Source organism: Dicentrarchus labrax, unplaced genomic scaffold, assembly GCF_905237075.1.
Source record: "Dicentrarchus labrax unplaced genomic scaffold, dlabrax2021, whole genome shotgun sequence".
NCBI lineage: Eukaryota > Metazoa > Chordata > Actinopteri > Moronidae > Dicentrarchus > Dicentrarchus labrax.
The window spans coordinates 20990789-21016077 of NW_026136722.1; the positions used below are offsets into that span (position 1 = coordinate 20990789).

The window sequence follows — 25289 nt, forward strand, 5'->3', positions numbered from 1 at the left end:
GCACGACAATTAAGCTGAAAACACTGAACCTACCTTCAGGATCTTAATAGTTTAGTGAAATGACTTGAGCAGAGGTGGTTTATTCATCGTCACGTTTATCATTTGAACAGTTTTATTTCATTATGTCAAATACAGGAATTTCATGTACAGAAGAGCAACTGGGAACTAGAGAATGAAATAACTGTACAATATTTACACATCAAAACAACAAAATTGCTCTGCAAGAATATCCTCTGAGAGGTTAAATAATAGGAAATATCCATCAACGACAAACAGATAAAAATGACTAACATTAAACACTGACATTTATGCTTTTGGATCATTTCACCTTAAACTTCCTTTATGAAAGTCGTGCTTTATTTTTTTGTGCCTCCTCTTTACAGGCATTAAATCCTCTCTCTAATTGTCTTTTGACACAAACAGAAAGAATACAGCTTAGTTTTAAATACTTTTCCCCTTTTCAACTGCTGTTTAACTGAGACAGGTAGACTATCACATAGTCCTTTTAAACCTTCTTTTGTCTCGCTCAACTCTAGTTTTATCTCCGTCGGTCTGATAGAAGCAAAAAACTGCAAGAGGGCCATTTTATGTATACCCCTTTAAAACATTTTTCAAAAAAAAAAAATAACAGCAAACAATCCCATTATAGGACAGTCATTTTTAGAAATGTCCTTGTATAAATAATACAAACCATAGTTGCCGATACATACTTATAGACAGCTTGTGTGTGTCTTTCAATACTCTTTAGGTCTTGACAAAAATCTCTTTTGTAGTGTTGACCAAATTGTCTTGTTGTCCCTTTCTTTGACTTTTGAGGAAAATCCATCACATTCACATAGTTCACTAGCTTCTATTTTTCAATAGGTTTCTTAAAATCAAGAGGTACTTTACTTAATAATAAAACAAATACTTTAAAAGTGAAACCCCCCACAAACAAACCAACAGTGGCTGTTCTCACTTTCAATCAGCGCACTATGAGCATCCGTACAGTTTCTGTAGCGTGATTCTTTTGTTTCACAAACTCTGGATGCCTTCATCTACCTAACACTGCAGGTGGATGTATGAGTTTGGTGGCCTGGTGCTGCAGTCCTCCTTCAGGCCTTGGTGCTGAGACTCAGCAGTTCCATGAAGGAGTTAAAGAGGCTCTCCAGCCAGCCCTGGTTAGCCATGCACTGCTGCACCACCTCCTCCTGGCCGGGGTCCTCCGCTGCCTGCTCGATACTGTCTGTCTGCTCAGGAAACAACAGGTCAGTTACATACAGTCAATGGCTGTAGTGAAGCTCTACAGAAAACAAATCAATGCTGTAATACCTGGCTTATAACCGCAGGGCAATATTTTTGTGTTTGAAAGTGGGTGAAGGTCAGAGATGTAGCCAAGGGGACTTGTTATGCCGTACAACCACAGTGACAGCACATTAGGGTTGTTTCTGCAGTAAATGACATTCATAGTTCATAATAGGATATTTGAACTATCACTTTTGTTGGACAGAGCTTTTTAACATTTCACATTACTACATTAATTCTGCATAAACATATTTTACTGGCTGGTACAGGAATTATGACAATCAGAACAAGGTACTGTCTTGATGAGTGGGGTCACCAAGGTCCAGTATTTCAAATTTTTCTAATCCATTTTTTAGCTTTCCCAGATAAAACTGATCTTGTAGGTCTTGTCTTGTTTTTTCAAATAATTTTCAAATAGGATCATTCTGATCCAGATAGCACAATATCAGGATTACAGAATATAGACTGACAGTCTTCGGATAGGCCTCTATCTGCTGGTCAAAGTAATACAAAATTTCAATAACACAGATGTGAAAATGCTGGGAAATGATCTCGATTTTGAAATACTGGGCCCTGGTTAATTATACACTAATGAAAACATACCTACGGAGACTATATTCCATTTCTGATATAAGATATATAAGATCCTCCTAAATGTTAAACACTGGACCTTTAATACATTTTAGTATTGATGAAGGAAATTCACATTTTTAAGAATTGCTAACCAAATTACATGTACACAAAGTAATAATTAATTAAACATTTACTGAAAATTAACCAATGAAAATCAGACATTCCTTTTGAATTGTGGTTCAACAGAATCATTTTAAAAAACAAACTTTTGAGGCTATCACTGCAATCAAGCGATTTCTGTAACTCTCAATGAGACTTCTGCACCAGGCAACAGGTATTTTGGCCCACTTCTCGTGAGCAAACTGCTCCAACTGTCTTAGGTTTGAAGGGTGCATTCTCCACTGCATGTTTCAGCTCCTTCCACAGATGTTCAATAGGATTTAGATCAGGGCTCATAGGAGGCCACTTAAGAAAAGTCCAATCTTTTGCTCTTTCATTTTCATCATCATTTTCCTGTTGGAGGGACCCATTACCTGCGACTGAGACCAAGCTTTCTGACACTGGGCAGCATATTGCGCTCCAGAATGCCTTGATAGTCATGGATTTAATTGTACCCTGCACAGATTCAAGACACCCTGTGCCAGATGCAGCAAAGCAGCAGAACATAACCAAGCCTCCTCCATGTTTCACAGTAGGTACAGTGTTCTTTTCTTTGTATACTTATTTTTTGCATCTGTGAATATAAAGCTTGTGTGACTTGCCAAAATGCTCAAGTTTTGTCTCATCTGTCCAAAGGATATTCTCCCAGAAGCTTCATGGCTTGTCAATATGCATTTTGGCAAATTCCAGCAGAGATATTCACATGTCTTCTTTTGCAAGTCCAAGTCAAGTCTGAAGTCTCTAAAAAATAAAAGTCATATGTCTCTTCTGGTTGTAATGAGCCTTCTGTCATCTGCTGCTATCCGGTCTACTAAGAATAATGCACAGCTATATCTAAGAAATTCAAAGCATTTACTGTATTATTATCACTCCTTTATCTATTAGCATACAGTATCAGTCCTGATTAGTTGTTTGTTATATATATCACAGGCTATTGCAATGCAATATGAAGAAAACACACAATGAATGCTTTCCTTTAAAGGAAACTGTATTCTTCCAACATGAACATACAGTTACAGTATATCTTGCCCCCTATTATGCAGGCTCAGTGGGACGAACTTTAACGAATAAAGAACAAATATAGAAAATGTTACACCTCACCCAGTCAAAGACATTGTAATTAACATCATTCCAATTAGTGCAAAACATCACACTTTAGCTAAATGCAAACAACTAATAAGCAAAACACTTAAAAGTACTTTAAACACTTGTATATGTTACTTCTGTGTTATTTGCAATTAAAAATGTATTCACAAAAAAACGTATGCGCTAATGTGACTGACCTATCCGGGTGAGTTTTCAAGTGCCTGATAAAATGTGATGTGGTGGATCCAGCATCCTTGATTCGGGTACTGCAGAATTTGCAGTCAGCACTCCTTTTGTTGGTGCCGTCCTGTTTGAATTTTTTATAACCAAATGTAATCACAAATAGTACAGCAGCAGCTGCAGGTGTGCCGCCGGTCGCCATAGTCGTTATCCAAGGTACTAGTGCGTGAGGCTGCAAGGCGTGCAACCAATGCGTAATATGGAGTTTCCTTAATATTGATACGCCAAAAAAGAAAACATAATGATTGTTCACGAGTCCCAAAAAAAACGAGTCCGAGTAGAGTCTGAAGTCTTTTGAGCACAAGTCCAAGTCAAGTCTGAAGTCTCTGTGTGTGCGACTTAAGTGCGACTCGAGTCGGAGTCGCAAACTCGAGTCCCCATCTCTGAATTCCAGTCTCGCTTTTTTATGATTAATCAGTGGTGTCCTCCTCGGTCGTCTTACATTCAGTCCACTTTGGCTCAAACAGCGACAGATGGTGCCCTCTAACACTGATGTACCTTGACCATGGAATTCACCTCTGATCTCTTTGGAAGTTGTTCCGGGCTCTTTGGTTACTATTGGTATTATCCGTCACTTCAATTTGTCATCATTGTCCTCTTGCGGCCACATCCAGGGAGGTTGGCTACAGTCCCGTGGACCTTAAACTTCTGAATAATATGTGCAACTGTAGTCACAGGAACATCAAGCTGCTTGGAGATGGTCTTATAGCCTTTACCTTTAACATGCTTGTCTATAATTTTCTTTTAATCTCCTGAGACAACTCTCTCCTTAGCTTTCTGTGGTCCATGTTCAGTGTGGTACACACCATGATACCAATCAGCACAGTGACTACGTTTCACCCTTTAGGCAGACTGACTGATTACAAGTTTGAAGACACCTGTGATGCTACTTACAGGACAGACCTTAGTTTAACATGTCCCTATGGTCAAATTATTTTCAATCTTTTCTAGGGGTACCATCATTTTTGTCCAGGCAAGTTTCATTAGTTTGCTTTTTAAAATGATTTTCTTGAACCACAATTCAAAAGCAATGTCTGATTTTCATTAGTTAATTTTCAGTAAATTTTTATTTATTATCAGTTTCAAGTTATTTCAGTGACCATTGTGGGTTTTTCTTATTTTAACGAAAGGGTACCAACAATTTTGTCCATGTGTGTATATCTTCTGAGTAGAATGTTGATTGAAAGAATTGGGAACTGAATTGTGGCTAAAAGTAAGTGTGAATGAATGTTTTTGGAGGGATCTCATAGAAAAGACAATGGGAAGTTATTTCAGTAGAGGGTCAGAGAATGAGTTAATCAACCCTGTTAAATACATGTATGATAGTTGGCAAAATTTATTGCAACACAAAAAAAGAAAAAAAAGCAAAGAAAAAGGAAAAGGAAAACAACAAAAACAAACATAAAGAGGAAAATAAATGTTGAAGGAACATTTATAACAAAGGAAAAAGTGATGAAGTAACTAGAAGAAATAGACTAAAAGTAAGATTTGACCTTCTTAAAAACTATAACAAATAGACAAAGAAAAAATTCTTTCTTAACTTCTTAAAACCTAGTAAGTAGCACAAATTAAAACAAATTAAAAACACAACGCAGAGTCAAACTTTAAAAGTGCAACAACTAGAAAATTAGAGAACAACAAAACAATGCAGAGCTTAAGAAAAGGGTTAAGTCTTCCGGAAGCACCAAAACAAACAACATGATTAAATCAAGAGATTTAATCTTGGCTTACTGTTTTTTGTAGGTTTGTGATTTAATGTGTCTAAGTACTTTTTTAATAACACCTTTATATTTTTTCTCTTTTTTGATGTTTTACAGAGACACTCTAATGTAAAATGTATGGTAATATGAGACCACAGCAAAGAGCAACGTTTGTGGATCAAAATGTTAATGGTTAGAGTATCTCACTACACAGGCAGAGCAAGTAGGAGAAAAATGGCAGAGGAACCCAAGAAACTTAAGACAATGTTTGGGACTAAAGGTCATTCACACCTTGGACAAAGCCATCCTCCTGGAATAAAAGCATTGGGGATTCCTTCCATCATGGTGAGCCAAACTATTTGGGTGAGAAATTGCTAACTTCAGCAACTAAATTTAAATCAACCCTGTCTATTACACCTGCAGCAGAAAAGCCAACATAGCAGTCTCTACTAAACCAAGATATTCATGCAAAACAAATCAACTTAATTGACTATGCTGTAATTAACCACTGCAGTACATTCTTTTCAGTTCAATATCATCACTGTTTACATTTATGATGTCTTATTTCTTCTCCTGTACAGCACTTTGGTCAACTTTGGTTGTTTTTAAAGTGCTTAACAAATAAAGTTGGATTGGATTGGATTGGATCCACAGACAAATAAAAGCTGTCCACTCTCCTCCTAGTGACAAACCGTGTCACATCCGACCACGACAATGGGCCTGCATCAGAGAGTTCCTGAAGAAAAACTCCCTGAAACCCAGCTGGTCCCAACCACAAAACATTTACACAAACTGTTATTCTTGCGCTACCCCTAACCCTCTCACCCTCTCAGTTGTTCCAAACACCCTAAAATGGTGTGTTGAAGGTAAGGGCAACATTCACTTGGGAACATTCAAATGTGACTCTACATTTATCAGAAGAACTGATTGTGGAGTCCAAAAGAACTAATGACTAGACCACTTTGTTACACTGCTTTATACCACTACCAAAGGGTGTATACTGAATTTATGGAATGAATGCTTATGAGTATTTACCAAAAGGGATGGTCTGGAGTATGTGGTCTTGCTCATGTGATACCATCCAATATTACTGCTAGAAATGACTGCTGTAAGAATGATGGTTTTACAAAACCAGGCAGCACTGGATTATTTACTGGCCTCTAAGGAGGAACTTGGGTTGTCACTAAATCTAAATGTTGCATGTTTATACCGGACCATAATTCTACCATACAAGAAAATACTAACCATTTGAAAAATATTGCCAAAACATTACATAACCCATTCCCACCAGTTTGCTCGATTGGGTCAAAGAAAGTAAGGGACATTAGGTTATTTAGGTTTTTGAATTTGTTTTGCTTGGTTGTATAATCCTGACTGCTATGTCGCTCCTGTTCTCCTGTCTCAAATCCATAAGCAAAAGTTATCACTAAAACACCCACTAAAATCATATACTCCACAACAACTCAACCTGTTCCACCAAAAGAGGAGAACTACGGTTGGGATTCATTATGACTGAGTACCAGAACTACTGTTACTTATATCTTTATTACAGGTTTAGTTTCAGTTAACTTTCAGAGTATGTTCACTTGCTCTAATTTAGTGTTACAATTAATTCACTTTTTTAGTTTAGTGTTTAGTTCAGTTTACTTTTATTAGTTTATATATGTTTTTTTCCATTCACACACACACACACAAAAAAATAATAATAACTGTGGATTGATGAAGAAAATTCTAATTTTCCAGACTTGCTAACCAAATGACATGTGGCAGCTGACTCGGACTTTAATAAACTCACACCACCACAGCAAACCTAAACTGGACTTGAATGATTTTTCTTCGACAGCATTAACGCAGCCATCCTTACCTCCTTCTTGCAATGCAGGAAGGTGTGGTACTTGTAGTGGTGAAGGGAATGATACAGACTGTAGATCCGGCAAGTTTCAATTGAGAGCTTCAGATCCTGAAAGAAAAAAAGACAAAAAAGATTGAAGGATTTTGAAGAAAACTGATAGTGGGTAACCCAAAAATAAATAAACAACTAAAAACATTCTTCTTTATACTTAATAAGTGCCAGCTGAGTTATGTAATCAAAAAGTGCAGAACAACAAACTTTCTCTCTTCCCTCTAGTGTCTCTGAGATTTCTTTATGTATAGATTTTTATATATGTGTATATATATCCCTTTCCAAGCGCAAAGAAGAAACTATGGTGGCCATTAAAGATGAGCCAGTGTTTGGTTTGTCTGTTCTGGGTAACTGTAGAAACATGGCGGTTCAACATGGTGGACTACATGGTACTACAAGTAAGTAGGGCTGATCGATAAATTGTATTGAGACTGACATAAGAAAAATAATAATAATAAAATTGTTCACGCTGCAGCTTCTCATACCTTTTCCACCAACAGGGAGCCGGCTCCAGTTCAAGCACCTAGTTTTGAACAGTTTGAGCATTTTGACCAAAACTAAATTGGTTCAGAACCTGAAAAGTTGGTTCCCAGCAGGGACAAAAAAACATCAGGTTTTGCTTGGTCATAGTGGGTCAAATTGTACAGTTGTGCACTGTGCAGCATCCGGTTACCCTCCATTATACATGCACAGTACGCACAGTGCGCTAGCTTGGCTAATAGCATTGTTGTTGTTATAAACAAGCTAAAACAAAAGAGCTGTAAATGGTAAATGGCAAATGGACCTGCACTTGTATAGCACCTTTCTAGTCTTCCAACCACTCAAAGCGCTTTTACACTACATGCCACATTCGCCCTTTCACACACATTCATACACTGATGGCAAAGCCCATCGAACAGAAACTAACTCATTCATACACATTCACACAGCATATTTTGGATTTGTTTCCAGCGGGTTACCATTGAGTTTATATTGTGACTTTGCTGGTGTAAACATTACTGTTACTGTTACATTTAGTTAAAATATTAAATTCTAATTCAGTTCTTTATTTAACCTTAACTAGCCAGATTTAGGGACTGTATAACTAATATGCACACTTCAATATTTTTTTATTTATTGCAAGTCATATCATCATTGCAATATTGAACAGTGTTATCGCTCATTTTCCTCTAATGGTGCAGTCCTAATTTTAAGGTAACAAAAACATTACAATTACTATATTGATGATGGTGATTATGCATTAATGGAAACATACCTATGAATATTATATTATATGTCTGCTAAGAGATCCTGCTTAATGTTACACACTGGACCTTTAATGTGGATCTTGTCTGTTAAATGTGTTTTTGTCCACCAAAGACTGGCTACCTTCAACCCGCATGATGGGAGTAGAAAGTGTGACGTTATATCTATTTCTGACCTGTTGCTTAGGAATACTCCTTTTGACCCAGTTGAGGGTTTTGCGATTGTAACCCTCCCCACCAAGGTGAACTTTGACAGCTCCAGATTCCAGCGGGTCTGCTGTCATTTTAGGGAATATATGTAAAGCCTCCTGGAGAGAGGAAAGCAGAATGCAGTCAAAGGCATGATACAGCTTTAATTAAACTCACAGATGTGGGAATAGAATTGTTTTTAAATTGTATCTGTCATCTCTATTTGTTTTAAACCCCTACACCAAGGTATTTATTCTAAATCATCATCAACAGACAGTCACTTCCTAACAGACTGTAAAGCAGAAGGATGTGCAGGTTTACCTGGTGCTGAGCACTCATGTTGACTCTCCTCAACAACCTCTTCTTCTGTTCACTGAGCAGGCTATCAATTTTCCTCATGGGTGGGAGGTACAACTCATCTGAGGGGTCAAAGAAGAACACTTATTTACACTTTAATCACTGTGCCTATTATCATTATCAGTATTGGGCTTATTGCCAAGTATGTTTTCACATACAAGCAATTTGCATGGGTATATTGGTGCTTAATAAACAAAGAAGAACAAAAATATAGTATGGTATAGTATAGTAAATATAGTACTGCAAGTCAAGAAGTCTTAATTAAATGTAGCAAGTTTTATATATATTATATTTAAAACATTAATATGGCAGCAACAACTATTATCTATGTAAAGATATAGTGGAGTCATGGTGTCACACTCCCTCTGCCATCAACCTGTCTTTTAGACCCCATCCCAACTAGGCTCCTTAAAGACGTCTTACCCTTAATTGGCACTTCTTTACTGGATATGATCAATCTTTCTTTATTGTCAGGTTATGTACCACAGTCCTTCAAAGTAGCTGTAATTAAACCCCTTCTTAAAAAGCCCACTCTTGACCCAGGGGTTTTAGCCAACTATAGACCCATTTCTTACCTCCCCTTCCTTTCTATGATTCTGGAGAAAGTAGTCCCCAAACAGTTGCGTGACTTTCTACATAGCAACAGCTTATTTGAGGATTTTCAGTCGGGTTTTAGAGTTCATCACAGCACAGAGACAGCACTGGTCAAAGTTAATAACAACCTTTTAATTGCTTCCGACAATGGACTTGTCTCTGTATTTGTATTGTTAGATCTTAGTGCTGCATTTGACACCACTGACCACCATATCCTATTACAGAGACTTGAGCATCTAATTGGCATTAAAGGAACCGCACTAAAGTAGTTTAAATCCTATTTATCAGATCGTTCTCAGTTTGTACATGTTAACGATAAATCCTCCATAAACACTAAAGTTAGTCATAGAGTTTCACAAGGTTCTGTGCTTGGACCAATTCTATTCACTTTATATATATCCTCCCCTTAGGCAACATTATTAGGAATCACTCCGTTAACTTTCAGTGTTATGCAGATGATACCCAGTTATATCTATCAATCAAGCCCGATGAAAATAATCAGTTACCTGAATTACAAGCATGTCTTAAGGACATAAAAACCTGGATGAGCTGCAATTTTCTGATGCTAAACTCTCCAGCACCACTATCAGGAATCTTGGAGTTATCTTTGATCAGGATATGTCCTTTAATTCTCACATAAAGCAAAGCGCTAGGACTGCTTTTTTTGATTTACGTAATATTGCAAAAATCAGACACGTCCTGTCACAGATGGAGGCAGAAAAACTAATCCATGCATTTGTTACTTCTAGGCTGGATTACTGCAATTCCTTATTATCAGGTTGCCCCAGTTAGTCCATTAAGACGCTCCAATTAATTCAGAACGCTGCAGCACAAGTACTGACAGGAACTAGAAAAAGAGATCACATCTCTCCTGTATAAGCTTCTCTGCACTGGCTCCCTGTAACATTTAAAATAGAATTTAAAATCCTCCTCCTCACCTACAAAGCTCTTCATGGTCAGGCCCCTTCATATCTTAAAGAGCTCATAGTACCCTATTACCCCACTAGAACACTGCACTCTCTGAATGCTGGGCTACTTGTGGTTCCTATAGTCTCTAAAAGTAGAACAGGAGCCAGAGCCTTCAGCTACCAAGCTCCTCTCCTGTGGAACCAGCTTCCAGTTGTGGTTTCGGGAGGCAGACACCCTCTCCACATTTAAGAGTAGGCTTAAGACATTCCTCTTTGATAAAGCTTATAGTTAGGGCTGGCTCAGGTGAGTCCTGAACCATCCCTTAGTCATGCTGCTATAGGCCTAGACTACTGGGGGATTTCCCATGATGCACTGAGCTCCTCTCATCCTCTCCCTCTCTTTCTGCACACATTCATGTCTCATTAATGCATGTTACTAACTTCACTTCTTCCCCGGAGTTCTTGTGCTTTCTCGTCTCGCAGGTTCTGATGGATCCTGGTGGAGTCTCCTGCCCTATTACTGATATTATTGTTAGGGACCTCATAAGCGACCGCTGGAGGTCCCTATTGTTTTTGCTTTGCTTTTGCGCGAAATGTCCTTAAACTACTTTTTCGTGTTCCTCCTACATGCTTTGTCCAATTTGCACCAAATCTTTCACCTAGCACCTGGGGACCGCCCTGGCAAAAAGACTAATTTGAACATTTTTGAAATTTCAAAAAATAAGAACACTATAAAATTCTAACTTACTGTACATTCTTCGTCAAAAAAGGAAGTGGACCATTTCTCCACATTGCTATGTCCGATTGACATCAAACTTGGGTCCTTAGTTCCCCATGTCTTCCTTAGGCATCATGCACAATTTCAGGCCATCGCCTCTGGGTGGCGTTCTTTAAAATGAAGAAGTTTATATCTCCATAACGGCACGTGTGATTGAAATGAAACTTGGTACGATGCTTGCCCATGGCTCCCTGAGGCTCGCTAAAAAATGTGTTAACAATCTGCCAGTAGGTGGCGCTCTGGTGGCATGGTAAATCACTGTGCGGAGACCGTAATAGTTATGAATATGAAATTCACAGGGCATGTGTAGAGTGGTGCCTGAAGCTCACATACCAAAAATCGTGTTTGTCGTGTTTGTAGCACCCCGTACAGGATAAAAAAACAGCAGCCCCGGCGCCACGTTTCACCGATATGTACGAAACTCGGTAGGCACGCATAACATGCCGGGACGTACAAAAAAGCCTCTTGGACCCATATCCGAAACCCCACAGGAAGTCGGCCATTTTGATTTTGATTTTCACTTTCGGCAAACTTTTCGCGTTGTATTTGAACAAACTCCTCCTGAATTTCTCGGATCTGCTTCAAAATTTGTGAGTACAGTCAAAAAATGGTTCTGATTAAAAGTTGTGCTATTTGTGCATGTACGTTGAAGGGCGTGTCCGTGGCGTGCCCTCAAAGTTGGCCATAGTGAATTCCATGCGCATTTTCTGTGAATTTTTCGCGTTGTATTTGAACAAACTCCTCCTAGAGAATTTATCGGATCTGCTTCAAAATTAGTCAGTGCAGTCAAAAAAGGGTGCTGATTAAAAGTTGTGCTATTTGTGACTGTATGTTAAAGGGCGTGTCCGTGGCTTTCCCTCAAAGTTGGCCAGGTTGAATCGAATGTCAAACTGTTTTGCTATTTCCTGCATTTAAGGGCTTCTGTTTTAACTAACTCCTCCTACAGATTTTATCAGATTGACTTCAAATTCGATCACTTCAATCTACACACATTGGTTATCAAAAGTTGTGCTATTTGTGACTGTATGTTTAACCGTGTGCCAGTGACGACGTGTCGAATTCCACCGATTGGCCGTCAAACAGATAGTACTCATATCTTCAGTGTACAGTCCCACCCTGAACACGTCCTCATAACTTCAGCGTACATGATCAAATCTCAATGAAACTTCACGTGTTTCATAACAGTCCCACCCTGAACACGTCTACATGACAATATTCAAACATAGTGATAGGGCCACATACTGGTAACAGGAAGTATCACGTTTTATACTTTCATGTTCTACTCCTGGCAGGATGATCAGATCCAGCTGAAATTTTCTTATAAAATGCAAAACACATTGTTGATGATATGTGTTGACTGTGACTGTGGTCTGTGGGTTGGCGGGAAATTTTGATGGACCGCCACAAAACACGAATTCTCTATAACTTGAGTGTACATTGTCCAATCGGCTCCACACTTCAAATGTGTCCCGCCCTGAAGACGTGTACATGACAATATTCAGACATAGTGATAGCGCCACCAACTGGCAATAGGAAGTAAGCGCTGCGTGACGATTTTGAGCTGAGTTACGTGAAATGACCGTGCCAGTGACGACTTGTCGAATTCAGCGGATTGGCCATAAAACAGCACTCATAACTTCAGTGTGCAATGTCCAATCTCCAGTAAACTTCATATATTCTGTAACAGTCTCGCCCTGACCATGTCCTCATTTCAGCGTACGTGGTCCAATCTCAATGAAACTTCACGTGTGTTACAACAGTCCCGCCCTGAACTTGTCTACATGACAATATTAAGACATAGTGATAGCGCCACCTACCGGCAACAGGAAGTAAGCACTGCATGGCAATTTTGGCATGTTTTGGTTTGGTTTTGGCATGTTTTGGTCCGCACGTGTTACGATGGCAATTGACGCAGCCACAACGCACCCCGAGTTGTGTGGAGTGCGAGGTCCCGCTCAACGCTGCTTGCAGCTTTAATTGTTATTATTATTATTAGGGACCGAGCCAGCGACCGCTGGAGGTCCTTTTTGTTTTTGCTCGATTTCTTACGTATTATTTAGCGTTTTTGCCCCCCTGAACATATACGAAAACTAAATTTTATTTGGCAAAGTTGTCAGGTCTGGCGAAAAATGTTATATTCTATGCGTCGCTTTTGAGTCTGCCACTAGGTGGCGCTACTATTGACAAAAGTATTTTGACTTTTTGGTTACTTAATAACTTCTGCATAGTTTGTCGGCCATTCAAAAACCTTATATCCACGTGTTCGGTGAATGGAGCTGAATCTCCCCATATAGGCTCCGCCCACTTCCGCCTAGAACTTGTTTTCGTTAGAGCGCAAAATGTCCTTAAACTATTTTTTTGTGTTCCTCCTACACCCTATGTCCGAGTCGCACGAAATTTTTCACCTAGCACCCTGGCAAAAAAAGTAGTTTGAACATTTTTGAAATTTAAAAAAATAAGCACGCTATAAAATTCACACTTCCTGTACATTTTTAGTCAAAAAAGGAAGTGGACCATTTCTCCACATTGGTATTACCGATTGCCACCAAGCTTGGGTCCATAGTTCCTCATGTCTTCCTTAGGCACCGTGCACAATTTCAGGCCATCACCACTAGGTGGTGCTCTATAAAATGAAGAAGTTTATATCTCTGCAACGGCACGTGTGATTGAAATTAAACTTGGTAAGATGCTTGCCCATGGCTCCCTGAGGCTCACTTGCCTGAAGGTCACATACCAAAAATCGTGTTTGTAGAGCCCCTTACAATATAAAAAAAAGCAGCCCCGGCGCCACGTTTCACCGATATATGTACGAAACTCTGTCGGCACGTGTAACATGGCGAGACGTACAAAAAAGCCTCTTGGACCCATACCCCAAACCCCACGGGAAGTCCGCCATTTTGATTTTGATTTTCACTTTCAGCTAACTTTTCGTGTCTTATTTGAACAAACTCCTCCTAGGGAATTTATCGGATCTGTTTCAAAATTTGTCAGTACATTCAAAAAATGGTGCTGATTAAAGGTTGTGCTATTTACGACATTCCGTCAAACGGCGTGTCTGTGGCGTGGCATCAAAGTCAGCCATTTTGAATTCCGTGCTCATTTTCTGTGATTTTTTGCCTTGTATTTGAAGGATCTCCTCCTAGGGAATTTATCGCATCAACTTCAAATTTAATCAGCGCAATCTAAAGACATTCATGATTAAAAGTCCTGCTATTTACGACATTCCGTCAAATGGTGTGTCAGTGGCGTTGCGTTGAATTTCGACCATTCACCATAAACAGATAGTACTCACCTTCAGTACCAATGTCCAATCTCCACTAAACTTCACATATTCTGTAACAGTCCTAGCCTGAACACATCCTCACAACTTTAGTGTACATTATCTTATCTCAACGAAACTTCACGTTTGATAAGAGTCCCGCCCTGAACACGTCTACATGACAATATTCAGACATAGTGATAGTGCCACCTACTGGCAACAGGAAGTAAGCGCTGCGTGGCGATTTTGAGCTGATTTACGTGAGATTTTCATGTCGTGGTCCGCACGTGTTATGACGGCACGCGACGCAGCTGCAGCACGCCCCAAGTTGCGTGGAGTGCGAGGTCCTGCCCAACGCTTTAATTACTATCACTGCTCATTGTTCCCCATCGTTGTTGTCGTCGTCGTCGTCGTCGTCATCATCTTCTTCATGTTCATCATCATCATCACCATCAGTCACTACTATTAGTGTAGTTGTTGCTACTGTTGTTGCTGTGCACCTTTGTCTGTCCTTCTGTCTTTACCCCTCTCTCTCTCTCTCTCTCTCTCTCTCTCTCTCTCTCTCTCTCTCTCTCTCACACCCCAACTGGTCGAGGCAGACGGCCACCCACCTGGAGCTGGGGTCTGTCCAAGGTTTCTGCCTCTTAAATATAAGTTTTTTCCTTGCCGCTATCGCCAAGTGCTTGTTTATGGTGGGAACTGTTGGGTCTCTGTAAATTTTGGTGAGTTTTATTTTATGTGTGTATTGTGTTTCTCCATCTGAGTGCTTACCATCAGTGTCCTCCAGTGCTTGGATCATATCAGGGTCCAGTGCTGTGCTAACCAGCATCTCCACATAGCTCCTGAACATCTCCCTCATGGCTCGGCTGTTAACTCCACCCCGCACAGGCCCTATAACAGAGAGAAGCCTTTATATGTTATTATATGTGCTAATATGATATTAACAAATATGTGTGCCTCACACACACACACACACACACACACACACACACACACACACACACAGAACAGCTAACCTTCGTCATCACTGGGTGGGGAGGAGTCAGAGGACGAGGAGGAGGATGGCACCTCCTTCAGCCACTTCTTCCTCTTCTTGGGAGGAGGCTCTGCATTGTCCTTTGAAGTCTTGGCTCTGGACTGACGCTCCATCGTCTTCTGTCCTTCTTTCTTCTCTTCCTTTAACCTTGCAAACTCCACTGTGCCATCTCTCCTCTCTCGCAACTCTCTCTCCCTTTTCTCTTTCTCCTGATCCCTTTGTTTCTCTGGCTCCTCTTTTCCCTCCTTTTCTCTCTGTTCCCTTTCTTTTTCCTTTTCCCTCTCCTTCCGTTCTCTGTCTTTCTGCTCTCGCTCTTTCTCTCTCCGCTCCCTCTCCTGTTTCTCCTTTTCTCTACGCTCCCTTTCTCTCTTCGCTCTCTCTTTTTCTCTTCTCTCCCTTTCCTGTTTATCCCTCTCTTTTTGCTCTCTCTCCTGCCTTTCTCTTTCACTTTGATCCCTGTCCTTTCTTTCCCTTTCTTTCTGCTCCCTCTCTTTCCGCTCCTTTTCCTGTCTCTCCCTCTCTTTCCTTTCCCTCTCCTGTCTCTCTCTCTCTTCTTGTTCTCTCTCCTGTCTCTCCCTCGTCTGTCTCTCTCTCTCTTTTTGTTCTCTCTCCTGTCTTTCTCTTTCTTTCCACTCCCTCTCCTGTCTCTCCCATTCTTTCCGTTCTCTTTCCTGTTTATCCCTTTCTTTCTGCTCCCTGTTCCTTCTATCCCTCTCTTTCATCTCTCTCTCTTTTTGCTCTCGCTCATATTCCCTTCTCTCCCTGTCCTTTTGCTCTCTCTCTCTTTTATCCCTCTCTTTCTGCTCCTTCTCCCCTCGTTCGATCTCCCTGTCATTCTCCCATTCCATTTCTGTCTCTTTTTCTCTGCACTCCCTCTCCTTTCGCACACTGTCCTCTTTTTCACTATCCACCATTTCCATTTCTTTCCTGTCCCTGTCCTTCTGCTCCCACTCCCGTTTCACCTTCTCTTTTTGCTCTCTGTCCTCTTTCTCTCTCCTCTCTCTCTCCTTATGCTCCTTTTCTACTTTCTCCCTGTGCTCCCTCTCTTTTTGTTCTTTTTCTCTTTCTCTCTGCTCCTTCAGCTCTCTCTCTTTCTGTCTCTCTCTGTCTCTGTCGTCTCTCTCCACTCGAGGGGGGGTTTGATTGTGAATGGAGGGCAACTGTTTGGGCAGTGCCTGGCGCCTGTTGATCAATGAGAGAGAAAAGGATGACACAGAGAAAGACACATAAAGCTCCAATGTCCAAAGGAAGCTAGTTAGTGTTCTGAAATGAACCCAGAATTAGTTGTTGACGTTTATTATACATTTCTGAGAAATCCAATGGGCCTGAACAAAAACAACTAATCAGAGTCAAGGAAATTAGAAAAGACACTTTGGGTTGGTGGCTTGAAGAAAGTTGATTGCTCAACAATCTCATAACATAGCATTATATTATTTTCTCCAAAGATGATTTTACTAGAGATTACAAACCCTACTGCATTCTGCACACGGACTTCTTGTGTGCATGTTTTCTGTGCCCGTTGACATGTAAGACTTAGAGTGAGAACCCAAACTAGACAAATTCATTATAGCACAGCTTTTGTGCTGCATTCACTCTTCATCAAAGAACTGAAGAAGAATTTCACCCAAACTCAAACATCAGCTGTGAATAGATGTTTTGTTTCAGTTAATCAAATAGAGTGTTGGCACTTTAGATGAGTCTTAATTGTTTTGAAAAAAGGTTGTGAAATCAATTAAAAAGTATCAGTCCATCTTCATGCCCCTACCTCTGAGCGGCAATCAGAGACATTTGACAAGATAAAAAACTCATAGTCATACCTGAGTGTCAGGCCGGCTCGATGCCACGGCTTTCGAGAACACACTCTCACATAATCTTTTTTGTTGACGTTCTCCAAGAACTTCACATACAAACGCTGGTAGCGCATTTTAGCATCACCAAAGTAACCCAGATACTGATGGAAGAGACATGAAAAATAAGAATCACAATTAAGTAAACTTTAGTTTTTGTGAGCTATTTTTCATTTTCATTATGACAAAAAAAAAGTTGAATTGGCCTAGAAAGGGGGAAATCAAGCATTAGTATGTACAACTTACTTTAGACAGAACTCTCACTGTTATTATGGAACCCCTCCATCTAAGGGCTAAACCATTTGCTATTCTCAGACTGTACTGACACCAATCAGATTAAATCTATTAATTGGTTAAAAATGATCAATTAAACTGTCTATAAAAAAGACTACAGCAGTGTCCATCCCCACTTTCGATTCATAAAGATACTAAGAATAAAAAACCTTGCTTACGCAGGTTCTAAGAAGCCCATTTGTAATTTAGGAACCTGTAATCTATGAATCTCAAATTAACTTAATTCATCAGTGATTTCCCCTTATATAAAGCTAGCACAAATTAGGGTTTAGACAGGAATAGCCATAGTTACTTCTTTCTGACATAATATTTATAGCACATTGCATCCTTTTTTTAATTAAAAACCTTGTGTCTGGCAGTTCATTCCTCAAACCTGTACCTATTGGCATTGGTGTATATTATCCTTTATGGACCAAAATGAAAACTTTTTTTCTGGTATATAATGCAGAAATGTCTGTAGTTTTTTCAGTATTTCTACACTATTTATTATTTATTTTTATTTATTCTTTATTTTCTCAGTGTCCATTCCTGGAATTGGTTGTCAATGTAGCCTATATGTTACATTACTGAATGAATATTTAACTTAAATATTATTTAATAAAGTTATGTGTTTAAGAAAGCAGCAGTCTGAGTACCTTTGCATAGTCATACTACAAAATCTTTTTTATTCCAATTCAGAAATTCACTATATCAGCTGCCAAATAGTAAATCAGTGAATTTTTCCCCTCTAAAATTGGTATCAGTATTAGTCTAAAAACAAAAAACATCAGTCGGGCTCTAGGAAAAATAACTAGCCTACAGCCAGCTTATACTCTAGGACTGAAAACAAGAAAGCAAGATGAGATATTACACCTATATATATAATATAAATTGTGTAGCCAAAGATCTTCTAACTTGACACTACCATGTATATAATGATGTGGGCTCATACGTCTGGGACCAGGCTACAACAAATGGTCAGACACACAATCATTTTTTTCAATTTAAGGACCAGTGTGTAGGATTTAGTCGCATCTACCAGGGAAGTTGCAGAGAAACTATGGTGGCCATGATACTCCCAAAAATGCAAATGGCCTAAACTAGAGCCAGTGTTAAGTTTGTCCCTTCTGGGCTACTGTAGAAAGAAACATGGCAGACTCCGTAGAGGAGGAGGAACCGCTCCCTCTGTAGATAAAAACAGCTCATTCTAAGGTAGCATAAACACAACAATTCTTATTTTCAGATGATTTTACACTAATGGAAACATATGTATGAATATTACATTCAATATCTGACAATAGATCCTCCTAAATGTTACACATTGGGTGAATGTGTGAATGGGTGAATTTAAAAGTTCCATTTATCCATTTTACATATGAGCCTCAACCATTAGGTGGACACCTCTAATCTACATCATCATTGCAACACCTCTGTCTCCCTTAGTACACCACAGTTTTCTGCCTGATGCAATTTAGTATTGACCATCTGAGAGTTAAACTCACATTACTAGTTGCACAGAACTGCCGCTGACCATCTTTGATCTCTGGGCTGAATTTCTGGAGCAGAGCTTTCTGTACCCTCCAGATGGGTGGGGGCTCTCGGCCTGTCTGCAAGGCCATCTGATAACACAAACAAACAGCTTATATCATTAATGGGAAGTTATTTATTCACCTTACGTACTAGCTGGGAGCTGCGGGGGCACTCACCTTAAGAGTCCCGATGTCCTCAGTTCGGACAACAAACTCATCTCGTTCCCGAAAGATCCCCTCGCCTCCACTCTCACTGTCCTCTTCTTCACTCTCACCAGCTATGGCGGCATCGGCCTGCTTCTTTGCCAGGTGGAGTGAGGTAAGACGCTGGGATGCTGGGGTCTCTTCTGGGGTTGGAGGTGATGGGGGCGGTGAAGACGATGAAGAGGGTGAGGAAGAGGAGGGGGAAGGCTGCCCGGCTTCAGGATCCTGGTCCTGATCGGAGGATGATGGGGGTGGTGTGGTGGATGGAGGAGGGATGGACTGGGCCAGGGGAAGGTTGGAGAGGGGTGAGGACGTGATGGCCGGAGGGGAGGTGGAGGGGGGTGGGGAGGTGCCTGCAGTTGGAGCTGGTTGGAAAGAGGGCTGATGCTGCTCAGAAAGACGATAAGTTTGATTCTCCTCTTCCTCATCCTGCTGGATCTGCATTGGGGAGGGTACGGAGAGACACAGGGGAGGGAGGGGCGAGGGTGAAGAGTAGGTGGGCGGCGAGGGAGAGATGGATGGTGATGGGGATGGACGTGCAAGAGCAAGAGCAAGCACAGGTCCTGATGGAGAATCTGAAAAACAGGGTGGGAGAAGGAAAATAAGAATGTTACCTTCTAACTTGGGACTCTGTAAAGTACTCTATTTGAAAAGTGTCCTGAGATAACTTTTGTTACGAATTGGCGTTTTTGGAAGTTTTTAAGGTCACAGGAAAATGACTTTGAGATTTTCATTTCTGCATTAAACAGGATACCATGGCCAAAAGAACAGTCTGATACTTGAGAAACCAGATTTTTGTCTCTTTTGAGAACAAATTGAGTCACCATCTGCTGTTTGTCAGAAGCTTTACCGGGACGGATTAACAAGCTCATGATCCCTTTGAGAAGGCTTTCCTCTGCTGTGCAGGTGCCCAAATCTGCCAGTAGGACTCTGATAAAGGCATGATGACGAAACATGTTGGATGAACAATGCCAATTGATTTCCCCCTCCAGTCATAAATCAGTGTTTTTTCTTGTTCCTACAGTGTGATGTTCGAATGATTTATGTGCAGAATTTGACACTAGAAGGATGTTTTCACATTATTCTGCTGAAAGTGGAAAGTCCTTACAGAAAATCTGATTGTAAGGGGCAGGGCCTACAAGCATGATTTGTGTCATCACAAATAGTCTGGAGTTCAGCCTGGTCCAGTGTGCTGTAGAAACTTGTGTTACTTATGTCCAGCTGGAAAACTTTAGAAATGAAACATTTACATATTCATAGATTCTGGAATCTATGAAGGCCACACGATGTAGTTGAAAGCTCTGAAAAAAGCTAGTAATAAAGACTATTTGGCCAAATTACTGTTTCCAAGTTCAAGAATGAACTTTTAAGACACGATATACATTTTTTGCGTATGAGAGAAGTTGACATTCAGTAAACATTCCTTGTTTTACAGACGGTAGATAACAGACATACATTACCTTCAACCTTAGGAACCTCCGACATCTGCATTTCAGACATCTGTTCCTCCTGCTCTTCCTCCTGCTCTTCCAGGGCTCCCTGCTGCAGATTCTGTGGAGCTCTTATTATTTCTTCATTATCTAGAGTCTCCTCTCCTCCCTGCTCCTCCTCTCCTCCTTGCTCAAGCTCCCTGTCCTCTGCTTTTTCTCCATTCGACTGTGGAGAGGCCAATTTTTGTTTTTCCTTGTCCTGTATGTGATGGTGAGTGTATGTGAGCGCCTCGTCTTTTCCATTTTCCATACTGGGGATGAGGGGAGGCATGGCAGGGATAGGGGGGCTCATTGGCGTCTCCTGTGGGGTGGGCGGGGACAGGCTGGGTGGGGCTTTGGCCATGGCAGAAGCCATTGCAGCAGCCAATGAGTGTGGGGTGTCATAGAGGGCAGAGATGGCAGATGAGATGCTCTTCTGTAGATCCTGATTCTTACTGACGGAGTCCTCCTCATCAGAGGAGAAGGAAGGCAGTGTCTCCAGGTTCCTCTTTAGCTCCTCATCCAGAGGCTTGCAGGGACTTGGGCAGCTGCTGAGAGCGAGGTCCGCCCCCTCGCCCTGCCCTCCCTCGCTGAAGGTTCCTGCAGGCTGCTGTGGAGGAGCTGAAGGCAGTGGAGCAGGAGGCGGGGATAAGGGCCTGATCCCTCCCTTCAGAGAGGAACAGGCGTTTAGAGCCTCCTGCTCGCCTGCATCATGTTCCAGCTCAAGGCCTGACTGTTTTTTGCCTGTCTTCAGGAAGTCCAAAAAAGAGGCCATGAAGCCAGGTTTGAAGTCGAAAGCCTTCTCATCAGCCTGCAAAAGAGCAGAATCTTATCAATGATGAGTGCTTTATGATGGTGTTACTCCTTGTCTATTGTACTGGCAAGGTTTGTCAGTTAGCTGTACTCCTCTGTACACTGCAAAAAACAGTTCCAACTAGTAATTTGGTCTTATTAACACGATTTATTTGTCTTTAAAGCAGTGTTAATTGATTGTTTTGACCAGTAGGTTGCCCCGGTGCAAAGAATGAATGAATGAATGATGAATGAGTATAATTTTCCCTCTTCTTTTAGCTCTTAGCACTCATTGCTCAGATCAGATTTTTTACAAAAGTAACGTGTTACAGTAATATATTACGTTTAGGCAGTAATGGAGTAATATAACGCGTTACTAACTATATTTTGATAATATTATTGCAGTTACTGAGTCCGGTAACGCGTTACAATCCGAGCTGTCGCACAGGCGGAGGTTTCGAAAAAACAACCCAGGCGCAACAGCAGTAAATAAAGAGGAGAAGAAGGCGGTTTTAAATCAACAGAAGAAGAAGAAGAAGACGGTTTGGTTTGGAGATGGCAAGATGGCAAGGTGGCAACAACAACAACAACAACAACTGATAATTCAACGTTTTTAAGTGGTTATACTCGCACTATTTTGAATTTGTCACAGAAATGGATAAGAACCTCACAGTAAGGTGCACTTTATGTGCTGGTGGGAGGCCGAGGGAACTGTACACGGCTAAAAATAGTACAAGTAACCTCAAGAAACACCTGGAGAGAGTGCACAGCAACCTTAAGCTAGCGGCTAAACGACCTCTTGCTATCAAACAGGTGGAAGATGACGGCGCGAGCAAAGCTAAACAACGAAAGTTGGATTTCTCCAGACCAGAGGTGAAGATGCTTGACCCACGAGAAGTGAGAAGGCTGGTGGCTGAGTATGTCGTGGAGGATGCGCTGCCTCTTTCTACAGTTGAGTCGCCGGCGTTTCAAAAGCTTGTCTGCAAAATCCCTGTTCGATCAAGTGACAAGGTAAAAACAAATCTCTAATGATATAGTCCTATTGTTGAGGCATAAACACATTTCCACAGATAGTTCATTTAAGAAAAGACACTACAGGTGGTGTGAGAGGTGATTCAATGATTAAAAATTGTTTTAATTTGTTAAGTCAGTTGTGTTTGCAGAGGGATTTTCATGGTTGTTATTGTCACATCATCTCAGAATGACATTTAATTCAGCTATTCATGGTAACCACTACTTGCAGATGCAATATAGACCTCATTAGACTTTAAATGTTGCTGTATCTGATTTGGACCACATGTGAAAGCGTCCCAAATCAGAATTGGAAAAGATATCTGATTCCATGTGATTTGTGCTGTTCACACAAACAGATGGATATGGTCACATATGAACAAAAAAAAATCTGAATTAAAACAGTAAAGTTGAAGAAAGTAATACCAAAAAAAAAAAAAACTGTGTGGTAAATGGACTGTACTTGTATAGCACCTTTCTAGATTTCCAACCACTCAACGCACTTTCCCACTACATGCCACATTAACACAGTGATGGCCAAGGCCATCAACAGAAACTAATACTCATTCACAATCAAACAGCATCAGGAGCAACTTGGGGTTCAGTATCTTGTTCAAGGACACTTCAACATGTAGTCAGAGGAGCCAGGGATTGAATCGCCACAGCCTGCGTGTAGTGTGCAAAGGTGATAAAATGTTCCATAGAGCTGAGGGGAACTGCTGACTTAATAGTTCTCTGTGAGTTGCAGTGGGAAAATGCATTCAGGGATAAGGTTCTGTGAACATGAAGCAAACTATATTATGTTGTGTTATTTCATGTTTAATTTTACAGGCTTACAGTATATTATTTTATGTTCATGTATGTTCGTCTTCATGTATTCACATTCTGGTTGTCTCACCCTAGTTAGGAGAAGTGTTATTCAGTGTGTCGTGAGCTAAGCACATTCCAAACACCAAGGCTGTCTCCTCCTAAGGACATAAAATCCTGGATGACCTGCAATTTTCTGATGTTAAACTCAGAAAAAACCGAAATTCTTGTTCTTGGCCCCAAAAACCTTAGAGACTCATTGTCTAAAGATATAGTCACTCTAGATGGCATTAACTTGGCCTCTAGCACCACTGTCAGGAATCTTGGAGTTATCTTTGATCAGGATTTGTCATTTAACTCCCACATAAAGCAGACCTCTAGGACTGCCTTCTTTCATTTACGTAATATTAGAAAAATTAGACACATACTATCACAGACAGATGCAGAAAAACTAATCCATGCATTTGTTACTTCAAGGCTGGATTACTGCAACTCTTTATTATCAGGTTGCCCCAATAAGTCCATTAAAACGCTCCAATTAATTCAGAACGCTGCAGCACGAGTACTGACAGGAACTAGAAAAAGAGATCACATCTCTCCTGTACTAGCTACTCTGCATTGGCTCCCTATAAAATGTAGAATTGAATTTAAAATCCTCCTCCTCACCTATAAAGCTCTTCATGGTCAGGCCCCTTCATATCTTAAAGAGCTCATAGTACCCTATTACCCCACTAGAACACTACGTTCTCTGAATGCTGGGCTACTTGTGGTTCCTATAGTCTCTAAAAGTAGAACAGGAGCCAGAGCCTTCAGTTATCAAGCTCCTCTCCTGTGGAACCAGCTTCCAGTTGTGGTTCGGGAGGCAGACACCCTCACCACATTCAAGAGTAGGCTTAAGACATTCCTCTTTGATAAAGCTTATAGTTAGGGCTGGATCAGGTGAGTCCTGAACCATCCCTTAGTTATGCTGCTATAGGCCTAGACTATCGGGGGATTTCCCATGGTGCACTGAGCTACTCTCTTCCTCTCTCTTTCTGCACTCATTCATGTCCCTTTAATGCATGTTACTAACTCCACTTCTTCCCCGGAGTTCTTGTGCTTTCTCGTCTCGCAGGTTCTCATGGATCCTGGTGGAGCCTCCTGCCATGGTCCTGCTTGACTGCCATTGCCAATACTGTTGTTGCTGTGCACCTGTCTGTCTGTCTGTCGCTCTCTCTCTCTCTCTCTCTCTCTCTCTCTCTCTCTCTCTCTCTCTCTCTCTCACCCCAACTGGTCGAGACAGACGACCACCCACCTAGAGCCGGAGGATCTGTCCTAGGTTTCTGCCTTTTAACAGGCAGTTTTTCCTTGCCCTTGTCGCCAAGTGCTTGCTCATGGTGGTACTGTTGGGTCTCTGTAATTAATGTTAAAGAGTTCGGTCTAGACCTGCTCTATTTGAAAAGTGTCCTGAGATAACTTCTGTTATGAATTGGCGCTATACAAATAAAATTGAATTGAATTGAATTGGAGAGTAGGGCATCAGATGTGTTATGACTACTGCTTATCAGACATTAGACGTCACCAACAGACCCCCTTAGGAAAAAGGCTACATTCTGTGGGAAAGAGGCATATAATAGAGTGATTTTCTTTGTTCTAGTTAGTTGATTCTCGAGACAACTTGGTTTGCTTGTATCCTGTGTTGATGCAAATAAATCTTGCACGTGGAGTGAAACGGTCAGTTCTCTTTGCTTTCTGTGAGTCTGTGTCACCATTCAGGGTACCTTCAATGGGAGTTTGTGGTCTCTCACTATAGTAAGATAGCTAAAGGTTTATGTCAGATAGACATCAATTAAGGTGCATTGGGACGGAAAAATTAAACCACAACAGATTCATTACTACGAGACTCCTTTCATAATATATTGTCCACATATTTTTTCAACCCATTGTTCATATAAAAATATTGAATTGTATAGCTTGAAATTACAAACAGCTGCCAGTGCTGGATATACTGTAGTCCCAGGTGTTCCCTTTGTAAAGGTCCAGTGTGTAACATTTAGGAGGATCTAGT

The 25289-nt window shown here is 40.8% G+C and overlaps 1 protein-coding gene and 1 long non-coding RNA gene across 3 annotated transcripts in view; one reads left to right on the forward strand and one right to left on the reverse strand.

The window, feature by feature from the left end:
- Window positions 1-89: 89 nt before the first annotated feature.
- The window catches only part of prr12b (proline rich 12b), a 45989-nt gene continuing 20789 nt past the window's right edge, over window positions 90-25289 (reverse strand). Inside the window, exons 7-17 of one of the 2 annotated variants that reach the window (XR_007881831.1) lie at window positions 20624-21443; window positions 19137-19738; window positions 18933-19049; window positions 17128-17261; window positions 15291-16492; window positions 15046-15165; window positions 8700-8797; window positions 8366-8497; window positions 6907-7002; window positions 1312-1427; window positions 1182-1229 (exon numbers count right to left, since the gene is read on the reverse strand). Coding sequence is in view for 1 of the 2 variants with exons in the window: in XM_051386809.1 (XP_051242769.1) it covers window positions 1095-1229; window positions 6907-7002; window positions 8366-8497; window positions 8700-8797; window positions 15046-15165; window positions 15291-16492; window positions 17128-17261; window positions 18933-19049; window positions 19137-19738; window positions 20624-21443 (3456 nt within the window). In the remaining variant the exon portion in view is untranslated. Of the gene's footprint in view, window positions 1230-1311; window positions 1428-6906; window positions 7003-8365; window positions 8498-8699; window positions 8798-15045; window positions 15166-15290; window positions 16493-17127; window positions 17262-18932; window positions 19050-19136; window positions 19739-20623; window positions 21444-25289 lie in introns of both variants that reach the window. The other variant, XM_051386809.1, reaches the window with a different exon arrangement.
- Window positions 10550-24745, forward strand: LOC127355834 (uncharacterized). The gene is made up of 2 exons (XR_007881850.1): window positions 10550-10720; window positions 24357-24745. It is a non-coding gene; the product is annotated as an uncharacterized LOC127355834 (long non-coding RNA).